Below are 22,546 nucleotides of genomic sequence, written 5' to 3'. Positions count from 1 at the left end.
ACTTTGAAGTGATTCCAATTCCAATGTCAGAAAGGTGCCCTGACTGTTAGTATGTGATTGTTCTCCTGCAGTAGCCGCATTTCATGTATCTCAATGGAGGAAGATAATGTTTTAATGCAAGTTAGTTCTTTGGGTATATTTTGATACAAAATGTGGCTTCTAGGTCAGTGTTTGCCTACTGAAGCCATTGGCGTGGATATGGCTTTAGTGCTTTTGCGCTTGTTTGCACACTAACGATCAATTAAGAGCTTTTTTATTTCTGAAACACCTGTCTGAAAGTGGTCCAGTTTTGGAAATAAACGTTATTTCAACTTTCTTGCGAGCTTTAGCCTTCTGAAAACGCTTCAGCTGGAAATTTCTTAGTGTATGTTATATATAAGTCATAGGAGCAGTGGGAGATTCCACTCAGAATTAGCAGCATGGTCAGTTGCTCATCATGTACACTAACCATACACAGCAACGACTTCTAATGGCTGCTTTATTAGTATATGTGTCAGTTTTGTTGCTTTGACTTTTCTAAGCTGCTAATTCTCTTGAGGTCTCGCCTTTGGTATTGAGGTGCACGTTGTATTTTAGCCATGAACTAACTCTGTTTTCATTGTCCTTCTTCTTTCCCGCTGCTGCTGCTTTTGTGCACTTGCTTCTTCCTGGCCTGGATCTTTTTGTTTGCTGTTCTTCGTTCTTCAATTGTATGTGTACACAGCATCATGGTGATAACAGAGACTCTCATGGACCATCAAGTAAGTGAACACACCTTTACTATGGTATTTTGGACATATGTGCATAATAGGTAGTCTCTTTCATTGTAAGTGAGCCCCTAGGCTAAATATTTGATTTGCTTCTGTCTTCAAATCCAGAAGCTGAGATACAGTGGAAAATATACTGTTTTGAAAAAAAATCCTTCAGAAGCTACTGTAGTGTGGATAATAAAGGCAAGGAAATAGTGGTTCAGAGATAAATTCCTTTTTACAGTTTTATGTTTATGGTGCTGTATGGTTTGTTTAATTTCACTAAGTTATTTCAGTAAGTCATCTGAAATCAACTGGTGCATGAACTGTAATACTCAAAGATTGACTCTGCTGTTTCAATAGAGAAAACTTCTGTGTGTTCATAAGCATGCAGTCAAGGATCGACCAGTGCCACTGCTTCATGTGCATGATTGGCAGAGTAATTTTGCTTGGGATTTAGAGTCTCTGTATGTGAGGGAGGGACAGGTGCAGGCATGAACTTTGTCCTTTGGAAAAAATCTGTGCAGAAGCTATGATTTTAATCAGTTTTTGTGGGCGGTCCATGTACCCCATACAGGTAGGGGTTTTCCCTTTATGAAGAACACATTTTGATGAGGCACATTTTTAATATTAAAATGATATTTAATCATTGAAATATTTATCTTTTTGACAATGGAAAGAGTTCTTCTGGCATCCGACTGTTCTTTTTTCAAATTAATACATGTTGCTACTTCCTGTGATATTAGATGTACAAAATAAACTTATTTGAGGTTTTTAACTCTGTCTTGCAGATTAATGTACAGGCTGCTGCTGGCCTCTTGTCTGATTTACGATATATAGTTAATGGCATCCACAGCTTCTGTGTCTTATGAGCTGTAGATAGCAGGTACAGTCTCCCAGACTTTGACTGCAAAAAACCTCACAGTCTAATGTAAAAATGTGCAACTTTCTCTAAGCGTATCTGCTTGAGCAAGGAGATAGAACAGATGAGCTCCAGAGATCCCTTCCAACCTTGACTACTCTGTGATTCTTTGAAAAAAATATGAGACAGCTGTGCTACATAAATGTTTGATCTGAAAAGCAGGCATTTACTAGAGTGTACTCATGTACATGCATAGAGTTCCCAAAGCCTCTTTATCCCACATTTGGAAGTTAGTTTCTGATATTTTTTTTTTTTCATTGAACAAAGTAGCCATGCTAGGTGCTAGAAAATTCCTGAACAGAGTATTTAAAATCTTACTGCTAAAATAACTACCTAAATAATACTTTTAATTTACCAATTAACAATCTTCTGGATTTTCTGTAAGTGGAGCTACTGTTGCTACTTAGTAAAAACTACTGCAGAACTGAATTTGTATAAACCTTTTCCTATATCTCATGTTCTTGTATTGTTTTTAAGTGTGTAGGCACTTTGATATGATATGCTCATTATGGAACAGAAGAATTGGCAATCTACCACTTCAGTTATTTTTTTTTCATAACTTTATCTGATGAACTGAACTGGCTGTAAAGACCTCAATTTGTATTTCTTCTGATACATAAATCTTACTGACAATCTATAATTAGTAATTTGATTGCTAGTAGTGAGAAATAGAATGAAGTTTGAATTATCATCCCTAACAGTTCTGTTGGTATTCAAATGTGCCCTCCAAAGATTCACAAAGAGACTTTGATGTTTACTACTTGATGTTTCTTTTCTAAAATAGCATTCTGCTTAGCTTCAAGGAGATAGATCAGATGAGTTTAAACCCGTTCAGGTAAAGGATTGGGTGAACTAAGATCTTCTCTCTTTTGAATGAGTGCTCTGAAGCCTGAGCTGAAGTCTAAAAATACATAACCACTTCAAGGCCATTGAGTGGAAGGAATGGTTGGCAATGCTATTGTAGTGCATGCTGAGTATGTATCTACTAAATCTATTTCTCAAGTTGCAAAGATGACATGAAACCTAAGAATTAAATGATATGTAACTTGGGATCATTAGAAAAATCAGATTTTGAATGTCCTTGCCATAAAGACCTGATTAAGAAGCTAAAGCCGTACTCTCTAGAAAGTTTGAGTGCTTTGAAGATTAGTCAGCATTTGAGTGTGGGTTTTGAGACTTACAGCTGTCATTAGTTTGCCAAGATTTTACTGCAGATACATGTGGACACCCAAGTTTAAAACTAAAAGCTTCAGTTTGGTATTTTGGGCAAATTAGAAATAACACGTTTGACTAGGAACATCGTTCATTCATGGTAAACTTTCACAAGTGAGCAAGACACCAGAGTAAATGACCATTGCTCTTTTTATGAGAGATAAACCTACTTTATTTTGTGAATTTACTGAAATTGCAGGATAAAATCATTTTTTGGAGGAGCATGAGTTTAAATGGGGAATCTGAAGCTTGCTATGGGTGTTGCTGAGATAATATCATGGAATTTAGTTCGTGCTTTTCTAGAACTTTACTGCAGAGCAAATATCATCTGAAAAATCATTGCATCTTGATAGTTAAAAAACCAACCGAACAAATCTGTGTAAAAACCTTTGTAAAAAGTTAAAAAGGGACACGTTTGAGCCCTGAACTAGGAAAATGAGCTTTTTGCTTCCTTTTCTATCTGCTGACTTTTCTTGAGCAGCAGACATGTTATAATTTATCTGGAGAAGAGCTCTAGATGGTTTATCTTAGATGGATATCTTAGCATCCTTACATTCATCTTAATGCCTTGTGGTTTTTTTAGGCTTTGCTCGAGAAGCACATTTGAGCTACTATAATAATAGTAGTAACAAAGCTAAGGAGACAGCCTCTATACCTGCAGGTTCTATCTAGAAAATTGAACTTATTTTGAGTACATATTCTTCTGGACTTTTAAAACTATTTACAGGAAAGCTGGGTAACTCTTTAAAGTGAGCAGCATTGTAAGTTAGAATTTTTTAGGCAGAATGTTGCTTAGCAAGCATCTTCTGTTTTTTTTTTAATCTCCTTTTGCCCATACATCTAGTTCCAAAGGAGAGATGTTACTGAGTCAGCCATTCTTCCCCTATCAAAAAACTTACAGTTCTGTTATGTGCAGCTTAAGGATAAGTACGAACAGCATAAACAGGATGGCTGGTCTAACTATGAATAGCTAGAAGAGATCAAACAAATGCTTTTCCAACTGATAAGGTTCAAGGAGAGAAACTGTTCCACTTTGAACCTTTCTCTTGATATATTCTCTACATGATCTTTATTAATAAGATGCATTTCTTTGATGTTTATGTATATATTCATTCATCTTAGCTTTCTGGGATGCTACTATAGCTTGACCTAGCAAGTTGTTTCCTGGGTCAACTCTCTTGTGACTAGTTAAACCAAGTATAAAAAGTAGCAAAGAAATCCTAATTTCAGAATTTAAGTAACAGCTCAGTGCTGTGTCTGTATTCAGTAGTAGCCTGCAGCTTTCATACATCTACTAGTTTTTGTTTCCATCTTCTGACTCATATCTTAGACCAGTCTTTCTGGCTCCTTTCTGTCATCCCCTCCCAAGCAAATCTCTGGTTTGAAATCTTCATTTTATAGAAAGAAGTATTTCACAAGACAGCATTCAATCCCTGTTTCATGAGAAGCATTGAAGTTGATATAAATCTGCACACAAGATTGAGCGTCCATTTTGTATTTCAGCAGTGGTAACAAACAGTGATGAATCGCAGCTTTTAACTCCAGGAAAAATGAGCCAGCGCCAGGGGAAAGAAGCTTATTTTACTCCAACCAAAGAGTTACTCCAGCCATCTCTCAGCCCAGCAACTGCTCACAGCCATGGTAAGACAAAGCTTTTTCTTTTTTAACAGAGATTTTGAAGAACCTAAATGCTGACATTACCTATTTCAAATATTAGTTCAAAAACACTGCCCTCCACAGCAAAGAAATAAGGAAGAAAGTGTATTAAAGTATTGCAGGTAATTTCTTTTGTCCTTACATGTTAATCTGAAACAGAAAAAAATTGCCACATGATGCAGTACTTTAATGAAGTGTGCTGTGACCTGCGAGAGAACAGCCCACATGATGGAAAATCATTATCTGTGTATAACCCTGTAATTGATGGTCACATTAATATCTCTGGTATGCAGAAGTGTTACAATGCATCGCCTAAGCCTGGAGCCCTTGTTCATTAATTACTTCTCTAAGATCCTTCTCCATTTGAAAGGTAAAAGTCTCAGCTCTGCCTGCCTGTCTTCAGCCCATTCTCTGCTTTGCTAAACCTGTTAAAAACAAACTCTCAGTAAATCTGTGTGAACTGATTGGATCCACAGTGAAACATACCATTAGACCTGATGTGCTGATAGGTTGTTTAAAAGCAAAAATAAAAAACAGCTGCAGTTGCTCTCCTTGTACTTATTTGAATTTGAAATTGTTTGTCTTACAGGCTAGAATATAATTATAAATGTTTGTGGTGGTGTATACAATTATTTTTTTTAATTGATACTCCTTTTTGATCTTGTCAGCTGTGTTAATCAGCTATGATTACTCCAATTATCAACATGAGTAGTGTTTCTGAGTCGACTTTGTAAAAGCCTCCCAAACTCCTCTAATGTGATTTGTCCAAGTAATGATGTTAGTCATTGTAATAAAGCCTGATTCTGAGGCATCTTTGAATCGCTTTGCTGTTTTCCCATTCCATGTCATTGACATAACAGGGGAAGTACTTTTACATCAAATATAGTTGTTACTATGTTGAATCTAGTAGGCTTTTGTTGTATTTTAAGAATTACAGCAGTATTTCCAGTGATACGCATAGCTAGCTCTGATACATTTTCTAAAAGCTGCTCTTATCTCACTGGAGCAGCGCTTGATGTTTTCTGGCTTACACCGTGCTTAGTCTGGAAACATTTTCTGTAGCATATGTATATGTAACTTCTTTGTAACATTTACTGTTCAAATAAATGTTGTGTTATTCTGTGTTCTGTGTCAGATCCCTTACTTGAAAAGCGATGCAGTTATTTTAAGTTTATTTATGTATTATGGTAAGTGCTTTCTTTTACTGTATAATACACCCATGGCACTGTGTGATGAGGACATGCAGAAATATAGGAAATGTTTAGATACAGTTTTTACAGGCATTTCTTACAAACTAAGTGGAGACACGTCTGGTCAGTTGTACCTGAATGCACCCTTAGGAGAGGGTAATCTAAACAAACAGTCTGAAAAGCTTACTAGGCACAGCACAAAAGAGAATCAGAAAATGTGTGATCTGGTTGAATATATGTAAAGGGAAGCTATGACATGAGTATTTTGGCTTCTGCTGCTGGATGGTTTATCCACCATTGCCTAAATTACCATTCTTACTGCCTGAATAAAGTCATTTTCATGGCAAATCCATTTTTTTATAAAACTTGTGGCTAAAAATGAATGAGTTGAAGCAGCTAGTAGACATGCTGGTATTAGTGGGCAAAGAGGAACTGGTTGACGAACACGATGTGTGTCAAATTCTTTGGCCAACCAGCAGTGGTCCAGGGAGAGGAGTAACCTGGTGCTTGTCCTTGGCAATCTACTGGAACTAACTTGATTTGTGTCTTCTGTTCATGTCTTAAGATCCTAATGGTAATGACTACAAGTGTAGTTAAAATCGACGAGAAGTTGTATCTTGATATATGGGAGCAGAGGTAAAGATTTTAAATGTTCAGTTATTTTTAGTCATTGGCCTCCTATTTGGAACAAAGAGTGAGCAATATCACGTACCACTGTGAAGTTTTAAGTGGTGTATATTTCACAATTTCTAGTACTGTCCTGTATAAATACTGGGTCTTAACTTACATGAATGTCATTCTTGATTTCAGAAAGTTTCTTTTTTCCTACACTTGGCTTCTTAGTGTGAAATACTTCGTCCTTCCTCATTCCTTTCCAGTGCAGATCTGTTTTGCTAATGTGACTGTGGGAGTTATGCCTGCATGATCTCATCAGTTTAAACTTCAGAAACTTCTGAGTTTCAGTGCTGAAAGTTTAAGTCAGCTCTATGTAGCCTTGGTCCTAAGGTTGACTTGTAATTTTAATTAATATGGATTCGATTTCTTTCTGCCATGCCCATCTTGCTATCTAGAGTGTCAGAATAAGCCAGTATTGATTGGCTGCAATTATATTTTGTTCTGGAAGTATTGCACCTCCAAATGTTGTGGCATTAAGTTGCATAGTACACAAAAGCCAAGTGCTATCCAGCATAAAAAATGAGACACTCATGTGCTGAGGTTCAAGTGACATGAAAACAAATACAGAAACTAGCCTGTTGCCTCTATAGCATGCAAGAGATGGTTTAAGTCTGGAAAGCCAGCAATGCAACCTGTTGTGGGAGCTCTAAGCTCAGTTGCACAGATGAAGATATTCTGATTAGAGACATTCTCAGCATCGTGACTCAGGAACCACTTGTGACTCCATGTGGAGTTGATCTTGAAGATGTTTACTGATTTCCACCCTCCCCACCCCCCACTTTTTGTTGTATATGTTTAAATAGCCATTTCTAGATTCCTTCATTCAGCAGCTTGCTCAATAAGGCTACATTGCTTCTGAAGTCAAGGTGGGAAGTGATCAAAGAGAGAAAAGGATTTGGTAATTATATGCACGACAAATTTTTTAAAGCAGATCTTTTTTTCCTTATATGATCTTTAACAGTGACTTTTGAAGTCTGTGTCTGTACTCGTCCTTTCCTAATACTGCCACATTGGCCCTGTCTGTGACTTGTCAGTGTTGTATATGGAAACTTTGGGGTTTTTGCTTTCTTTCTTCTACTGAACTATCAGTGCAATAGAAAGGAATCTTTGACAAAACTATACTATTACAGTTAAAAAGGAGCATTAGAAATACTGAGTCTGGGACTGCATTTTCAAAAACTGTAAATCAGAAATGCACTCGCTGATGTAAGCTGTTTATGTTGTTACACAAATTATCCCTGCTAAATTGGATTCTTGTAAATCTTGTTAACTCAGACTGACATCAGCATGCCCCTTTATTTCTGTTTGATAAAGGGGACTAGATAGAAATACAGATCTTTTAAAATACATGAAAAAATCAGAAGCCTCCTCAGGAAGGGGGCACCTTCCAACCTGTAAATATGCAGTTAAAACATTTCAGACTTCTTTTGAAAATAAAATACATACAGCTTAACTGATAAGTTGTTCTTGTGATAAAGAGAGAAATTTAATTAAGGTAGCAACATTAAGCATTCCATAAGGTGTTTGAAAATGTCAGACTTTTAAAGGAATTATTATTGTCTCTCTATGGCTTTATTTAATGAGAGCTGTGCTGTTGTTTTTTGTGTACCACTGAGTGTATGTTACAAAGCATATATGGTGAAAAGAAATGTTTTTTTTTTTGTTTTGATCATGCTGATTGCATTCATGTGTGTTTATTTACTCAGGAAGTAGTCTCTGTGTTTAACTTCTAAGAATGTGAGGAAGTGAAAATCCACAAAGAGGAATACAAAATTCACTGCACCCATTTTTGGGAAAATTTACCATTATGGATTTTAGTGAATTTGAACTCTTGCAGGTTGAACAACTTGGAACAACTTGCAGGTTGCAATAATGGGAGCATCATCCCAACCTGAACAATAGCAAATACCAGTGGTGCTTGTGTTGACAGTGTTCTAAGTTATACTTTAAGGCTGTCAACTCAGCAGATGATGCATTAGGAATTTGGAGCTCAGATTTCTTTATTTCCTGTGGTGAACAGTGACCTGTGCAGACAGCCTTCCTGGCTCAATTTAATTGCATCAACACTCAGTATTTCTGTTTCTGTAGGAGGCATCAATGAGTGAAAATGTGAGTAGTATCTAGGAAAAGTGTGTTACCATGATAAAGATTAAGGAGGAGATATTTTACAATAATGTAAATCTTTGTTCTCGATAAACAGCTTCCTGCTCTTTGTTTGAAGTCTGCTGCCTGCTACATTATTTCCTGGAGCGTGTAGTTCATGAAGAAGTTGTTTCAGTTTGTTGATTAGGAGTGAGGGGAGAAAGAGAGAGATAGCACTTTGTGTTGGATTTTAAGGGCTTGGTTGTTTTAAAGTGTTAAACTGACGTACTGTAGGACTAAGTGAATGCTTGTCACATAAGGATAAGCCCTGGACGAAGGTGTCCAGAAGGAGCTTGAACTGAGCTAAGAAGCAGGATCCGCTCTTCCTTTCTAGTAGAGTAGTAGTAGCTGTTAGTTCATTTTGCACAAGGATGAATGTGTATTGTGTGTAACTGAGAAACAGATTGGCTTAGGTGCAGGGAGATGGGTTGATGGTGGAAACAGAACGTTTGGGTTGTGAGTAATGATGATGATCGTAATGAATAAAAAGGAGACGTTGATGCTCCTTTCGCGGGAGAGTAAGAACATTTTTGGCTGTGCAGAGCTTGTGCTAAAATACTGCTTGCTCTCTAGTAAATATCTAAAGGACGTGGTAGGATTTTAATCTGTAGGGAGCTTTGGAGAAAAATTGGGAGAGAAAATACAAATTTCATTCTATTTTATATGAGAGAGAAGATGGTGAGTGAAAAATTAAACGTTTTCAAGCACTAGTTGCTGAACAACACTTGCTAACTCCTGGAGGGATGAGATGCCTTTGCAGCTATACTGACCAAGAGAATGTAAGACTTACACAAATTGCTGTCTACCTGAGCAGCTGACAAGTTAAAGGTGGTTCACTGTAAATCCATACAACTTGCAGCTTTTAAAACCATTTGTTTTCAGGTGGGTTGGCTCAGCTGACAGCTTGATTACATGGCAAGAAATACGTGGCACTCCAGACTTGGGATCCCACGGAGGCGACTGTTGTGACCCACCAGCAGGTAGCGTCAGGAGGCTCTTGAAATGTAGCATGTGGGTTACTGTGATTCAATGGAAGGAAAGGTTCAGTCCTGTGTTATCTGAGTTGAGCCTTTTTAATTCACTAGCAGCTATTTCTGAGATGGGTGCTTTGTTTTGGACCTTTGGGCAGGTTGGTGAGAGCTTGTTCATGGGCGTGCTCAGAGTTGAAGCAGCAGCAAAGGCGGTCTGTGCTGGAGTTGGAGAGAAAAGTCCTCTGTGCCCGTGTCTCCAGGCATATCAGAATACAGGGATTGGGCTGGATAACCTCCAGAGGTCCCCTTCCAACCTCTGCCATTCCAGGACTCTAAATTCTGATCTCTGATTGAATGACAGCTTCTAGTTTTCTTTCAGCTAGTGCTTTCAAAGTGTTAATACTGCTTTTTGAATATGATGCTTGCAGACGATGGATCTTCCCCATCTGCCTGGTTCCAAATCAAATTGCTTTCTGGGCAGTGGGGTTGTATTGAATGGTTGATAATGATTTCTGGTTTTCTTCTTATGTTTCCTTTGATTTTTCTGCTGTATATCCAGACAGACTTAATCATGCAAATAACTTCATGCAGTCTCCTGTTTCACTCTACTGTATCTATCCTTTGAACAGAGAAACTGAAGAATGACTAAATAATTGATTACAGTATGAGCAACTTATTATCAAGCATGTCATGTGAAGTTTTTTGTTTGTTTTTAAACTTAGTTCATCCTCACTTAAAACTGACTCAGCACTAACAAGGAAACTGCTAGAGGTTTGGTGAGACTCGTTTTGTTTGTTTTAATTTGTTTTAGCAATTCCATGTTAACAGCAAATGGTACTTCTGATGCCAAGCACCTTCTCTTTTGTATAAGTATAGCTAACATCTTAGAAATGTGTTCTATAGCCACATGATTATTTCTGCCTAAAATCTTTTAACCCTTAGTACTTTGTCTTGGTTTCTCTTGCTGTAGTTTGTCTTACTTTGTCCTTTGATGCTGAAGAAGTGTTTTGTAATCTGGAATGTATAGAAACCACGTGGACTGGTGGTTCTTCAGGTAGTTCTGGATTCGTATCTGTATATTGCTGCAGGCAGGCACAGGTAACTGGCCTCAGTGACATGAGTGGTCATTCTTCAGCTTTGTGCATAGCATCATGCAGGTGAAGCCTCTGCAAAATTGCACCTCTTACTTGGAGTAGCTTCACTGATACTTTTGTCAAAGAGGATGTTAATATGGCTCTGTTCACAGTAAAGAGGGGGAGGGAGTTTGACCCTATGTAATTTGTTTTCAGTTTATGTTGCCAAACTGAAGGTGAATATGTTTGTGTGCGATTAGTCTTCTGAATGTATTATCTTGATGTCCTCCTTTCTTACTGTAATGCACGCTCTGGCACATTCCTCTGCAAGTCATTGTGTATTTAATAAAACTTGCCATTTCTGAAATGCTGCTCCACCCAGCATTTGTGGCTTGGGTAAATTATGTGTGCTCCTTTCTCTGTGACTTATAGCTTTGTGAAAGAATAGTGCTGGGTTTGAAGGGCACAGTAGGGCTTATTACTATGAAACTTCTCAGACGAGTTCTTTTCCTCCATGTAAATCTCAGGAAAGCTGGTGTACTTGAACCTGAACTGTGACCTTGAATTTTGTAAGTGCTGAGATGAAAAGTGCTGAAACCTGAGCAGCGAGTGAGCAAGGCTATTTGCTTTGAGTGGGAGGAGCTGAACAGGAGCCTTAGCAAGCGATGAGGTGGAGGCAAGTACAGTTGCCAGCAAGGCGCTAGGAGTCTTGGTGTTATTTCATAAACCATTCTTAGGCACGCCTCTGGAATTACTCCTCAGCTAGACTGCACTTGACCTGGAAACAGTAGAGAACAAAAGAAGATTTAGTGAAAGACATTTGCCACTGAAAACTGCCATCACAACGTGTAGCCTCATGGTTCAGATGTCATTTTTATTAGTCAGATATTGGTATCTGAAGGCAAGTACATCTTCTTTTTTTTTCTTAAATAGAAGAAAAACACTTTTGCTTAAAATCCACGTGCAGAAATTGTATGTTGGATAAAAGTTATTTGTAGGTATGGTAGCCTAGCAGTTTGCTCTTACTGTTTTCTGCATACTGTACAGAATGTGCATATACTACATGTAGAAAATTATTTACAATGTTTTCATTTGCTGGACTGAGAGGAGAAGCCTGCTGGAAACATCATGTTGTTGAGCTGTCAGAGCAGATTATTGTCAGACTTGAAGAGTGAGTGTAAAAAGCTTCCAGCTTCTCTGCTGTGCTATCAGTTTTCCTTTCTCTTTCTTCTCCCTTCAGCTTTTACAGAGTTTGGTTTTAAGATTTTTGGGCTTCGCCTGCACAACTCTAAGAGAAAATATTTTTTGCTTTGCATCAGTAGATGTACTCAGAGTTGTGTTATTACAGCAGTATGAATTTGTTTAAAATCTTCATTTTAAGTTACTAACATCTGTGTAAAAAATAATTGTTTACAGTTCCTCAGTACGATAGTTTAGAATATGGTTTGAGCTTTAGAATTCAGCTTTCATGGTTGGCAATTCCTACCAATGCAACTCCAAGGAGTTTTTCTGTAAGTCTGTGTTTTATTTCAGCACTGAATATTTATTTTTTTAATAAATATTTTAAAACTATAACCATGCTTTATCAAAAGTGCTCATGTGTTGTTGGAAGTGCATGCATTGCTTACTTGCTTTTTAGAGTTTGTGTGTTAAGATTTAAGGCAATATCCTGACAGAGTGCCTTAAGCACAGGACAACAATGTTTTCAGCCAGCATTTACTAGTAAAGAAGCTCTGATTGAGTAGCTGATATGAGAAATATATTCTGTCCTTGAGAAAATATGAACAACGCATAAGTTTTCCTTCTCTGAAAAGATGTTCAATGGTTTATGATTAGGAATGGATTTTTTGTTTTGTTTTTCCCTTGAGATAGATCAATGAAGTATTCCAGTCATGGACTTTCTCTTCTTTCTGCTGATGTAGCTATTACATTAAACAGAAAACAGAAGATGTTTTCTCCCTTTAAGTCTGCTTTTATGAAGTGCTTAACTTTTGCACTGGCATGCACCTGAATACATTTAGACCAGAGTGTGGCTATTTTCCTGTTTACATAGACATTGATAGTTATCTACTGTCTGCCATTGGTCTTGACTGTAGTTCTATTTGGGAATATTTGGAAACTGTTAAACTTTCAAGCTTTGTATGTTAGTGCATTTTCTAAGTATACCATTTATTAAGGCGCTATGCACTGAATATATCAAAAGAATAGAAGACTTCCTGGGATGTTAGTTTAATGAATGATGCGAATTCTGTTCATATCAATAGATTGGCTCATTCTGTATTAATTTATGTTTAGGTTGGAAACAGGGAAAAAAAGGATTTTGTTTAATATATGGTGGCTTATGAAGTGCGCCTTGCTGTTGCTGTATACAGAATGTGCAGATAAGAGTGCTTCCAAGCAACTTGAAACATCTTTGCAGGCTCTTTCAGGAATAAAATTTGTTGCAGAGAATGAAGAGGGTTTCTGGAAACTTAGAGTGCTGAGTGTCTGAGGAACAGAAACCTTTTTAATACTGCAGGCTGATTCCCAAGAATGATAATAAACTTTCATTTACAGTCACGCTATAGAGAAGAATGCTCATTTTTAATCAAAAGTTATAGATTTCTTTTGGTCTAACAGCCTTTTGTTGTGTGTCAGTTATCTGCTTCTGCTTTAAAATAATTGGCCATAAATGTACAAGTATTAGAAGCCATAAGAAATCACAAGCTGTTCCAGAGGTGGAATTTTTATAGCCAAAGCCTGATATGAAGTGTCCTACTGCTGCATGAGGAAGTGAGATATGAGGATGAATTGGCGAGAGGGAGATGAACTACTTTTTCCCCTCTCTGTTGTAGTGGTGAGATGGTCACCTTTTGACAAAAGGCTCAGAGCCTGCTGCTCCTGTGCTGCTGTTGGATTAAAGCAAGAGCTGCTCAGTTGCAGCTTCTTTGGCTGGGAGGAAACTTCAGAGAGGAGAGATGCAGCTGTAACATTATCACAATTGGAAGGCTAGCCAAAGATTTTAGTTTTCCTTCTAAATGGAAGAAAAGGTGTACGGAGAAAGGTTTTAAACTGTACTCTGATACAGCTTGGCAACATGAAACAGTGCCAAGGGACTGAGACAATGTGGCTGGAAATGAGGGATAAACCTTCAAGATTTTATTGTTTCCCCCTGGATATCTAGCCACTTCTCAGTAAAATGAACATAATGCCTAATTTCTCTGTTCACCATGCCCATAAGTTTTTCACTTCCCATACAAAATAAGTGAAGGTTACATATCATGTTTCGTTTTTCTTACATTGCTTGAAATATATTGGAACATTTTTCTGGTAAGAGGCATGAGGAAATTCTAGCAGTTCATAGCATCCCGGAAGCTGCTATGCTTCATAATCAAAAAGTTAGTTTTCAGAGATTTCTGTATGTATTTTAGTATATTCATAGGTACAAATACACAAACATTCTGCACAATTTAAACCTGTCATGGAATTAAAGAATGTTTCTGTCTACTGTATTATCTTTAAGCCAGTGCAAACAGAAATTGCTTATCTGCAAATACTACATTTCTTTACACAAACAGCTGGATTACACAGGATTATTTAAGAATTAGTGGAATTCACATTACTGATTTGATTTAGGGTATGCGTTTCACTTTGTGAGAAGAGAAGACCTCCTGTACCAAGTAAGGGAGCACATGAGACTTTATTTCAAGGCTATTTTTAGCGTTTTATTTTTCTCCTTTCCAGCTAAGAAAGCAGGTTTCAAAATGTAGTTTGTCAGAAGTACGGTGTGAGTCTGTCAGATCCAGGTGATGGAAGAATGGAATTAGTGGAAGCATGTGGAGCAGGGCAGAGAAACAGCCAGTGAAAAGTGGGGTGCATGAAGGAGATTAGGGAGAGCTTATCTAGCTTCATTCTGCTACCAGCAGTGAACAGTTTGGATCATCTGATTCGTAGTCTTGAAGCATAATTTACTGGAATTATTTTTGTGTTTAAAATTTAGGATGATTAGTTTAAGTGTTGTATTCATTGCACAGAATACTTGGGCCAATGAAAATAATTGTGGAACTTATTTTGTGCAGCTCTTCCAGGAGTCAGACATTGCATAAATAAATGTGGCAGTGTGTTAGAGAAGAATATGCTATCACTTCACCTTTTAAGTAAAAGTAAGAGATGAAGATGTAGAAGCCGTAATAATCAGCTGATGAAAATTAGCTAGGTAAGTGCCTGAACGGGGGAGTTCAGCATGGCTGCATAAAGCAAACATTGGCTTCCTTGTTAGGTTCCCACTGTGTACTGAAATATCAAATAGGGAAGCCACATTAGCTCCTAAGTGCAATTTCAGTTTGGGACTTGGAAGACAAACATGAAGAAGATTTGATTTAATGAACCCTTAAAACCTAAGTAGTGGTTGTTTTAGTGCTCTTAGAAAGCAGAGATGAATAGGACCAAAGCTGAGATGTAAAAAAAATGTATATGTGGAGAAGAAAAGCTGAAATGCAGCTGTTCACCTTTAAATGTGGAGAAGAAAAGCTGAAACGCAGCTGTTCACCTTTAAATGTTCTAATGGATTTGACGAGAACAGTATAATATTGCTTGGCTTGCTGCTGATTTGGCAGCCTCTGTCTCTTCACTGCATTTTTCATGTATGCCCTTCGTTTGTTTTTTTCCTTTTGTATCTTACTCATCAGAATATGAGGTAGAAGGCTGTTACTGCAACACTCTTGTTCCAGCCAGCTAATGCTAACCAGCTTTCACAGAGAACATAATCCTTGTACAAACATCTTAACTCATGAAGGAAGAGGGTGCACTGCGACGTAGGTTTTCCTCATGTGCTGGGATTTCATCTGTGTTTTCTTCAAGAGCTGATGGCCGAAAACTTGTCCGGAATGCTTCCTTTGGAGGATATAATGAACTCTCACCTGCTTCACCAGGTTTGTTGTTCTTAAAATGTACAGAACATAATATAATTTCCAGTACAGATTTTTCATCTTGAATGAAAGTAGTCTACTGAGATATTGGTAGAAACTGTTAACAGAAATCAGAAAGAATATTGTTTGCGTGCATTGAAGTGACAGCTCTTTGTAGTAGCAAGAGCTGTTGTACATAGGCAAGCAAGGTAATTTATCCTACAGCAGATAACTGTTTAAAAGTAGTTTGTTTACTTGATACATCATGGAGTATTTTGGTTTGGTTGGTTGTACTGTGATTTATAAATCCCTTTCTTGTAGTATACGTAGTGACAAGATAGAGTGAGTTAAGTCTAAAACATAGCCTCACTGAAGGCTGTACTGCAAGACTTCTTTTAAGAAATTTAGCATCCGTAAGGGCTTGAATCTCTTTTTCCTCAGATTTGTTGTCTCCTAAAATCAGTAATGGGATACTGAAGTGAATTTCTAGAGGTTCGTTGTCTATCATGTGTCTTGCTGATGTAGGTACTTGAATTTCAGTAGTTTACTTCATGAAACTTTGATCCTTGGAAATACAAGGTCACCTATTTCTGAAAAGCAATGCTGTGAAAATTGCACATTCTTACTGGAATTATTCTGCACGTGTGATTTGTCTTGAGCCTGTGCAAATGCACAGTTTGTTGTGGAGCTGGAATGTTGGGAGAAAAAACACTTTTCTCTTCTTACTGTGTGCCTTCTAAGGAACAACTCACTCAGTTGTTAAGCTCTGCCTCTGAAGCAATGAAAAAGAGTCAGGGTGCAGTGCATGCAGGAGGCTGTGGGCTGCTGATTTCTCAGCTCTCCGCACCACTGGCTCACAATGGCTTGCAGAATTGCTGGAGCGGCATGCTCAGCTGCTGGCAGCTGGGTGCTTCCTCAGAACACCATGTTCTGGTAGCCCTCCTGGTAGCCCTCCTGTTTTACCATAGAAAATGTCCTTTCCATCTGCATCAGGAAGTGGCCAGTCTTCTACCGGGAGCCTTGTTAAAGCTGCTCAGGAAATGAAGATGTCAAACCTGGAAAGCATGGAGTTGGCAGATAGGCAGAACCTCCCTATCTTCAAAATGAATTAGATAAAATGGAATAGTATTCTTACAAGTGTTTGCCAATAAGCTGCTGAAAATCACTCAGTCAAAAACGCTGTTGTCTCTGATGTTTGAATCTGAAACGACTCTTGCCTTTTTTTCTGCCTTGTTTGTTAAATAATGCTGGTACTTCTGTCTCCCACAGATTGTAATTCACTTCGTCCTTTAGAAGCATATCCATTTTCAGCTCAGGAACTTTTTTTCAGAACTGTACATTCATGCCAGTAATCAAATCAGTCTGTTTCTTGCTTTTCGTTTGCAAGTCAGTAATATTGTTACTTGGCTTGCTGTTTGTGATCTTTTTATGCATTCTGTTACTTCTTTTCGCTTGTTCTTTGGGCTGTTGGGAACAAAAATAAGCAACAAACAAACAACTCTTCAGTCACTAGTTATTTTTTTCTTAGGTTTTTAATAAAATAGTATTAAAAAGTAACATTTATTTTTTTTCTTTCTCACTAAAGTATCCTAATTGTAGATGATAATTGTTGAGAGACACGATACCAGTACTTGAAATGCAGAAGATGTTGCATGGTTGTTCTGCTTTTTCTTTCTTTTGGTTGAGGGACAGACTGTAGGTATGACTTCAAACAGCCAATACATGCTGTGCTTCAAAACTGAAGTATCTTAAACACGTTGGTTTTAATTGTACCCTACTAAAGGCTTCATATTAAAGATTCTTGAACACTAATCTCGCATCATTCCTACTCATTATTTTTTGTCAAGGGTGATATTTTGGGAGATTTTTTTTTTCTTTTAGTGTTGACAGTGTGCTGTAGCTCCATCTCTGAAGAGTTACAGAATCATAGAATGGTTCAGATAAGCAGGAACCTTAAAGATCACCTAGTTCCAGCCTCCCTGCCAATTACTGATCAGTTTTGTTGTGAGGACAGCTTACATGTATGAATTTCTGGTTTTTCAAACTGTGTGCAGTTGTCAGCCTCCTCTCAGGTCCTTCTGAAAGTTCAGTGTGAGTTTTCATCTGGACTTGCCATGTGCCCTCAATAAGAATGTAGTCCTGCAAAGTTTCCCTTGGAGTCTAAGATCAGATCATGAACCGTAGCTTGCTTGGTTTTGGATCAACTTTCAGAGTACGGGGCTGTGATGTTAACAAAACAAAGCTTGCAGTGGGAGAAATTTATTAAGACGGTGTTGCTCTGGATACAGTTTCTACTATCGAAAACTGCTTTAGAGGCTACAGCAGAGAAACTTAAGATTAAAAGAAATACAACTGCAGGTGCCTTGAAGAATACTGGGTGCTCAGTCTGCAGCTCTGAAGGCTGATTCAGACTGCATTTGCTTGCAGTTTTACCTGAAGATTGCTCTAATGGGTTTAAATAGAAATCCGTAGAGAAACTTTAACTGCTATCAGGAGGGGGGAAGACTTCATCTTATTTCTGATTCTATGCATATAATTGTTTTGGTGGTGTTGACCAAATATTTCCATGGCAGAGTGTATATTGTCCTCAGTTAGGACTCATACGTTGCTTTTGGTGATGTTTCAGTACAAATCTGACACTAATTAGTCTCATGCTAATGTCAGAAGAATCAGGACTACTTGGGGCCTGAAACACCTCTCCAGTCTGAGGCAGCTGGGCTTGTTCAGTCTGGAGAGGGGAAGGCTCTGGGGAGACCTTATTGCAGCCTTTCAGGACCTAAATTAAAAAAGGGCCTACGGGAAAGCTGGGCTGGGACATTTGCAAGGTCATGTGGGAACGGGACAAGAGGTAATGGTTTTAAAACTAAAAGAGGGCAGATTGGGATTAGATATAGGAAAGAAATTCTTGGCTGTTAGGGTGGCACAGGCAGCCTGGAGAAACTGTGGATGTCCTATCCCTGGAGGCATTCAAGGCCAAGTGGGATGGGGCCCTGGGCAAGCTGATCCACTGGCTGGCAATGCTGCCCATGGCAAGGGCGTGGAACTGGATGGCCTTTAAGTTTCCTTCCAAGTCAAACCATTCCATGATGGTGACTGTACATGGGTTCCCTCATCTTAATGAAGATGCAGGAAGGCTGTGTCTGGGCTAGCACCTGAATAATGCTCTGTTTATTTATTTTTTTTTTTTAAGTCATTCATGTTGTCTTACGGCAGAAGGGCCTTCCGTCTAGTCTGTGTTGGCTCATTCCTTCCACTGAGAGGGGAGCAACAAGGATAGCACAGGATATGGATCTGACTGCTTGGCTTTTTGTCATAAACTAAGACAACGTACTGCAAAGTGACCTAGAGCCTGCAGTGCTGTGATTTCAGCAGCTGGATTCACTAGCAAGCCCTCCAGCCATCATTTTGCTGTTTATGTGACCAAGAGAGGGAGCGCAGTGACATATTGTAAAGCAGCAAACGTGTGCATCTCTCAGGCAGGAGGCTCTGGGAGCAAGAAGGTGCAATTAAGAGAGACAGCTTTGGTCTTTGTCTGACACTCCGACTATAGAGCACTCCTTGCTTTATTAGTGCTTGGTGATACCAATGCAAAGCTTGTATATGAAAATAAAAATGGGCATGTTAGATAAGGATGTGCAAAGTCCTCAAAGTCCTTAAAGCTGTTGTACTGCAGAAAGTGAGCTGCTCTTCTGTAATCCCAACCCTGATGCAGCACTTCCGTGGTAATTCCCATCACTTTTGTGTCTGTGTTTAAACAGATAAACGAAACACGGAAAGTGATTAAAATATCCCTGCATTACCTTTTCAACAGAACTTAATTCCTAACTGGTGATTGCTTTTGGCTGTGGGATGAGGAGAAGACATTGTTATTGTGATTGTAGTGCATGTTTGACTGCCTAAGACTGGTATCAAGTATAATAACTTCTCATTGAACTTAAGTCTGTCCTCTAAGACTTGAGGTCACCTTTGTTTTCTTCCAGCACTGTGGCTTCCAACTTCTGGATCCTGATGAATCTGTTTGTGGTGATTTTTTTTTTTAATTGTTTTTATTATTTTTTATTTTTTTGCTGCATTGTGTAGAACTACATATCTTCTGCATGTCTAGGTGCTTCTTCTCTGAGGTCAAACAGCCTGCTGGATTATGCCTTTTTTTTTCCTTTTTTTTCTTTTTTTTTTTAACTGAACAAATTCCTCACAGATGTGTTAGGAGAATTTCATAAGGAAGGGTTTAATGAACTGTCTGCAGAAAGGCTTCTGTAAAGATATGTGAAGTTTTATTTGGGTTGACACAAAATGAATTGTATTGCAGTGCATTTTTTCTTTTAATCTGATCTTCAGACTGAATCTCTACAAAAGGTAATAAAGTAAAAACAAGAATAAAAAAATAGGGCTACTGAAGCAAAGCAGGAATCTTGGATTCCTCGCAGAGCCTGAAGATTGCCCTAATGTCTCTAATAACTCAGAGCAACTTCCCAAGGTGTGTATTTGTGATACATGAATCAGTGCTGTGTTAAACTTCTGGGTTTAGTGTGAATTGTGGAAAGGTGAAGATACTATTCATAAAAAGAAAAAATAAAGTCCCGCGTTAAACAAAAAACACAGCTGCAGAGACTTGATGAAAGTTCTCTTAAACCTTACAAAGTACCCATTTCTGTGGCAGAACACTGGGCTGAATTGTAGCAGGGGCTCAAAGTAGCATCTGTCCATCCGTCTGCCCCATCTGCCGTTTCTGCGTGGGTCTGGTGCCCTCTGGTGGGCCGGGCGGCAAGGCAATGTCATAGAACCATAGAATCCCCAAGGTCGGAAGAGACCTCCAGGATCATCCAGTCCAATCATTACCCACCACCAATATTTGGCCACTAAACCGTGTCCCTCAGTACAGCATATGAATGTTTCCTGAACTCGCTTTTTGCCGTTGCTTTTTGCTGTTTTCTTTTTTCCTGATATTCACTTATGCCCTTATGTCTGAAGGGCTTGTCAGCGGTGACGTTATAATAAAATAAGTGCAGTGAGGTATTTGTTTTATTCCCATTTATAAGTGCCTATGCTAGAGCCAACTTCTTCAAAGAAAGCAAATCACTGAGATGTTGGCTCACTTTGCTCTTTGGATACTGTGAAAGTGTGGGGTTCACATTATGCATCATTCACAGAAGATAAATATAGAATTTTGGTGACAATATAAAGCCATGTAGTTACATCTGTGCAGTGTGAAGTCCAAAGTATAAATTCAAGGCAAATGTGGGCCATCTTTTCATGTACTTGTGACAGATTGACTGGCAATCTCAAGCCATGTTATCTATTTGCTTTCAATTGTATGGATTTTAACCATTATTTCTGGCTAAAGAAATGAACAAACCAATCCCAGCTTTCCTTAGTGTTCCGCTGTGTTCATGCCTGCATATGCAGACAGCGGAGGCTGAGGACATAAAAGGATGACAATTTGCTGATCATGTTTTCAGTTGGTTAGATCTCTGAATTGGGTGCAGCACCATCCAAATACAGTGGACTGTTCTCACTTCTTAGCAGGTATTAAATCAGACTATGCTGTGGTAACTCATTTTCAACTTACATGAAGAACTAATATATATGAGCTGTTTGAAAATCTGGTTTGCTTGCACTTTTCAATGGTAAATACTATTTGCAAGTTTATTTCAAAGGCTAGCTTGTGTTAAAGCTACTGCATTCAAATAATGTGCAACAATGCTGTCTTTTCTTTAAGGTTTTGACAAAGGGAAGGATGATGCCTCACAAAGCAAAGAGGATACAGCACATTCTATGTCCAAAAGCAAGGTAAGGAAAGCTGCCTCTGCCTGGCTTAAAAATGTCAGCATGCAAAGGAGTTGAGTGCCTGCTTTAACAAATATATTAGACTTTCATTCAAATTCATAGTTGTATTATACTGATGGTAGAACCCTTTTTGTCTCTGAGAAAAAGGTTCACTGAGATGCAGTGAAAAATGAGAACACACCAAACTGGGAGACAGCAATCACCAAAAATATAGCATATTGAGATGGCTGAAGTTTAAAGAGGAAGAAAACTTGAACTGCTTCAGCAATCCATAAAAGACTGTTGTTGTGTAGTGATCCCATTTTTTTTTCTTTGCAGAGTTTTGTTTTGTTCTAATCAAGTTTATCTACATGAACACTTTGCAATAGCATCAGCATTCAGAATAAAGTGTTCTTTTCTGCTGGTCCTGATGTAGAATGAACCATTTGTGTAAAAAGTCATAGTAATGCAGAGAAAAATCTTCCTTATTTATTTATTCCTTTCTTAAATCCTTTTAAATCTGTGCATAACAGTTAGAGAAGCTTTACATTTTAAGACATCGTATGGGCTGCTCCGATGCTACTTTCTTTAAAAATTGTATTATTGTAACTCTTGGAGTGCCTGGCTTGTCAAAGCACTACATTTTCATCTAGTGGTCTATATATATTTAGAATGTGGAATTCCAGAAAAATATTTTTAATTGAGTGTCTTACAAAACAGATGTCTTTTTCTCATCAAAACTTTAAAGAACAGGCAGATGCCATTTTGTGGAGGAGAAAGTTTTGTATGGTTTGGTTGCTGAATTGAGTATCTATGTTAAATTGGTTTTCTTATGTAAGCATCACCACTGGCTAGATTTCAGATCTTTAAATGATCCCATTACATGGCTGTGTGGGGAGGGCAGCGGCCAGGAGCGCAGTGCTACCACAAACGGACAGGGTGAGCAGAATGAGGCTGGTAGTGTAGGCCAGGCTCAGCTGACAGCACCAATCTGTGGGGACAAGGTAGATCCAAAGCCAAGCTGGGGGCTGAAATGGGTCGGCTGCTGGGTCTGTTAGCTGCACAACTAGGCACAGCTTAAGCTGGTTTGGGCTGGGACCAGGGGCTGGGAAGCAAGCTCCTGTACGTCCATCTCCTGGGTGAGATGGGGAAGAGGACTGCCTCCCACTGAGCTCCCACACAGCTCTACTCTCAGCATTCTGATCCAAGATTCCCTGAGCTGCCCCAGGCACAGGCAGCCTCAGCCAGAGGAGAGGGGGAGTGCCATCCAGGCCTTCATAGAAGTTTTTCTGCAGTGTTTCGTATGTCTGAGTCTTCGAGAGAAA

The 22,546-nt window shown here is 38.6% G+C and overlaps 1 protein-coding gene across 10 annotated transcripts in view; it reads left to right on the top strand.

Annotated features, from left to right (window-relative positions):
- Positions 1 to 22,546, top strand: part of OSBPL8 (oxysterol binding protein like 8) — an 81,050-nt gene that overhangs the window by 31,888 nt on the left and 26,616 nt on the right. For 4 of the 10 annotated variants that reach the window (XM_048938821.1, XM_048938825.1, XM_048938833.1 and 1 more), the window contains 3 exons: positions 704 to 740; positions 4,366 to 4,503; positions 21,175 to 21,245. In XM_048938821.1, the coding sequence (XP_048794778.1) occupies positions 704 to 740; positions 4,366 to 4,503; positions 21,175 to 21,245 (246 nt within the window). Of the gene's footprint in view, positions 1 to 703; positions 741 to 4,365; positions 4,504 to 14,627; positions 14,765 to 15,236; positions 15,480 to 21,174; positions 21,246 to 22,546 lie in introns of those variants that run through there. The other 6 variants (XM_048938840.1, XM_048938860.1, XM_048938878.1 and 3 more) reach the window with 4 other exon arrangements.

The sequence above is a fragment of the Lagopus muta genome, chromosome 1, assembly GCF_023343835.1.
Source record: "Lagopus muta isolate bLagMut1 chromosome 1, bLagMut1 primary, whole genome shotgun sequence".
In the NCBI taxonomy this organism is placed as follows: Eukaryota; Metazoa; Chordata; class Aves; order Galliformes; family Phasianidae; genus Lagopus; species Lagopus muta.
The sequence above is the reverse complement of the archived record's forward strand: the minus strand, read 5'-3'. Positions and strand labels throughout refer to the sequence as shown.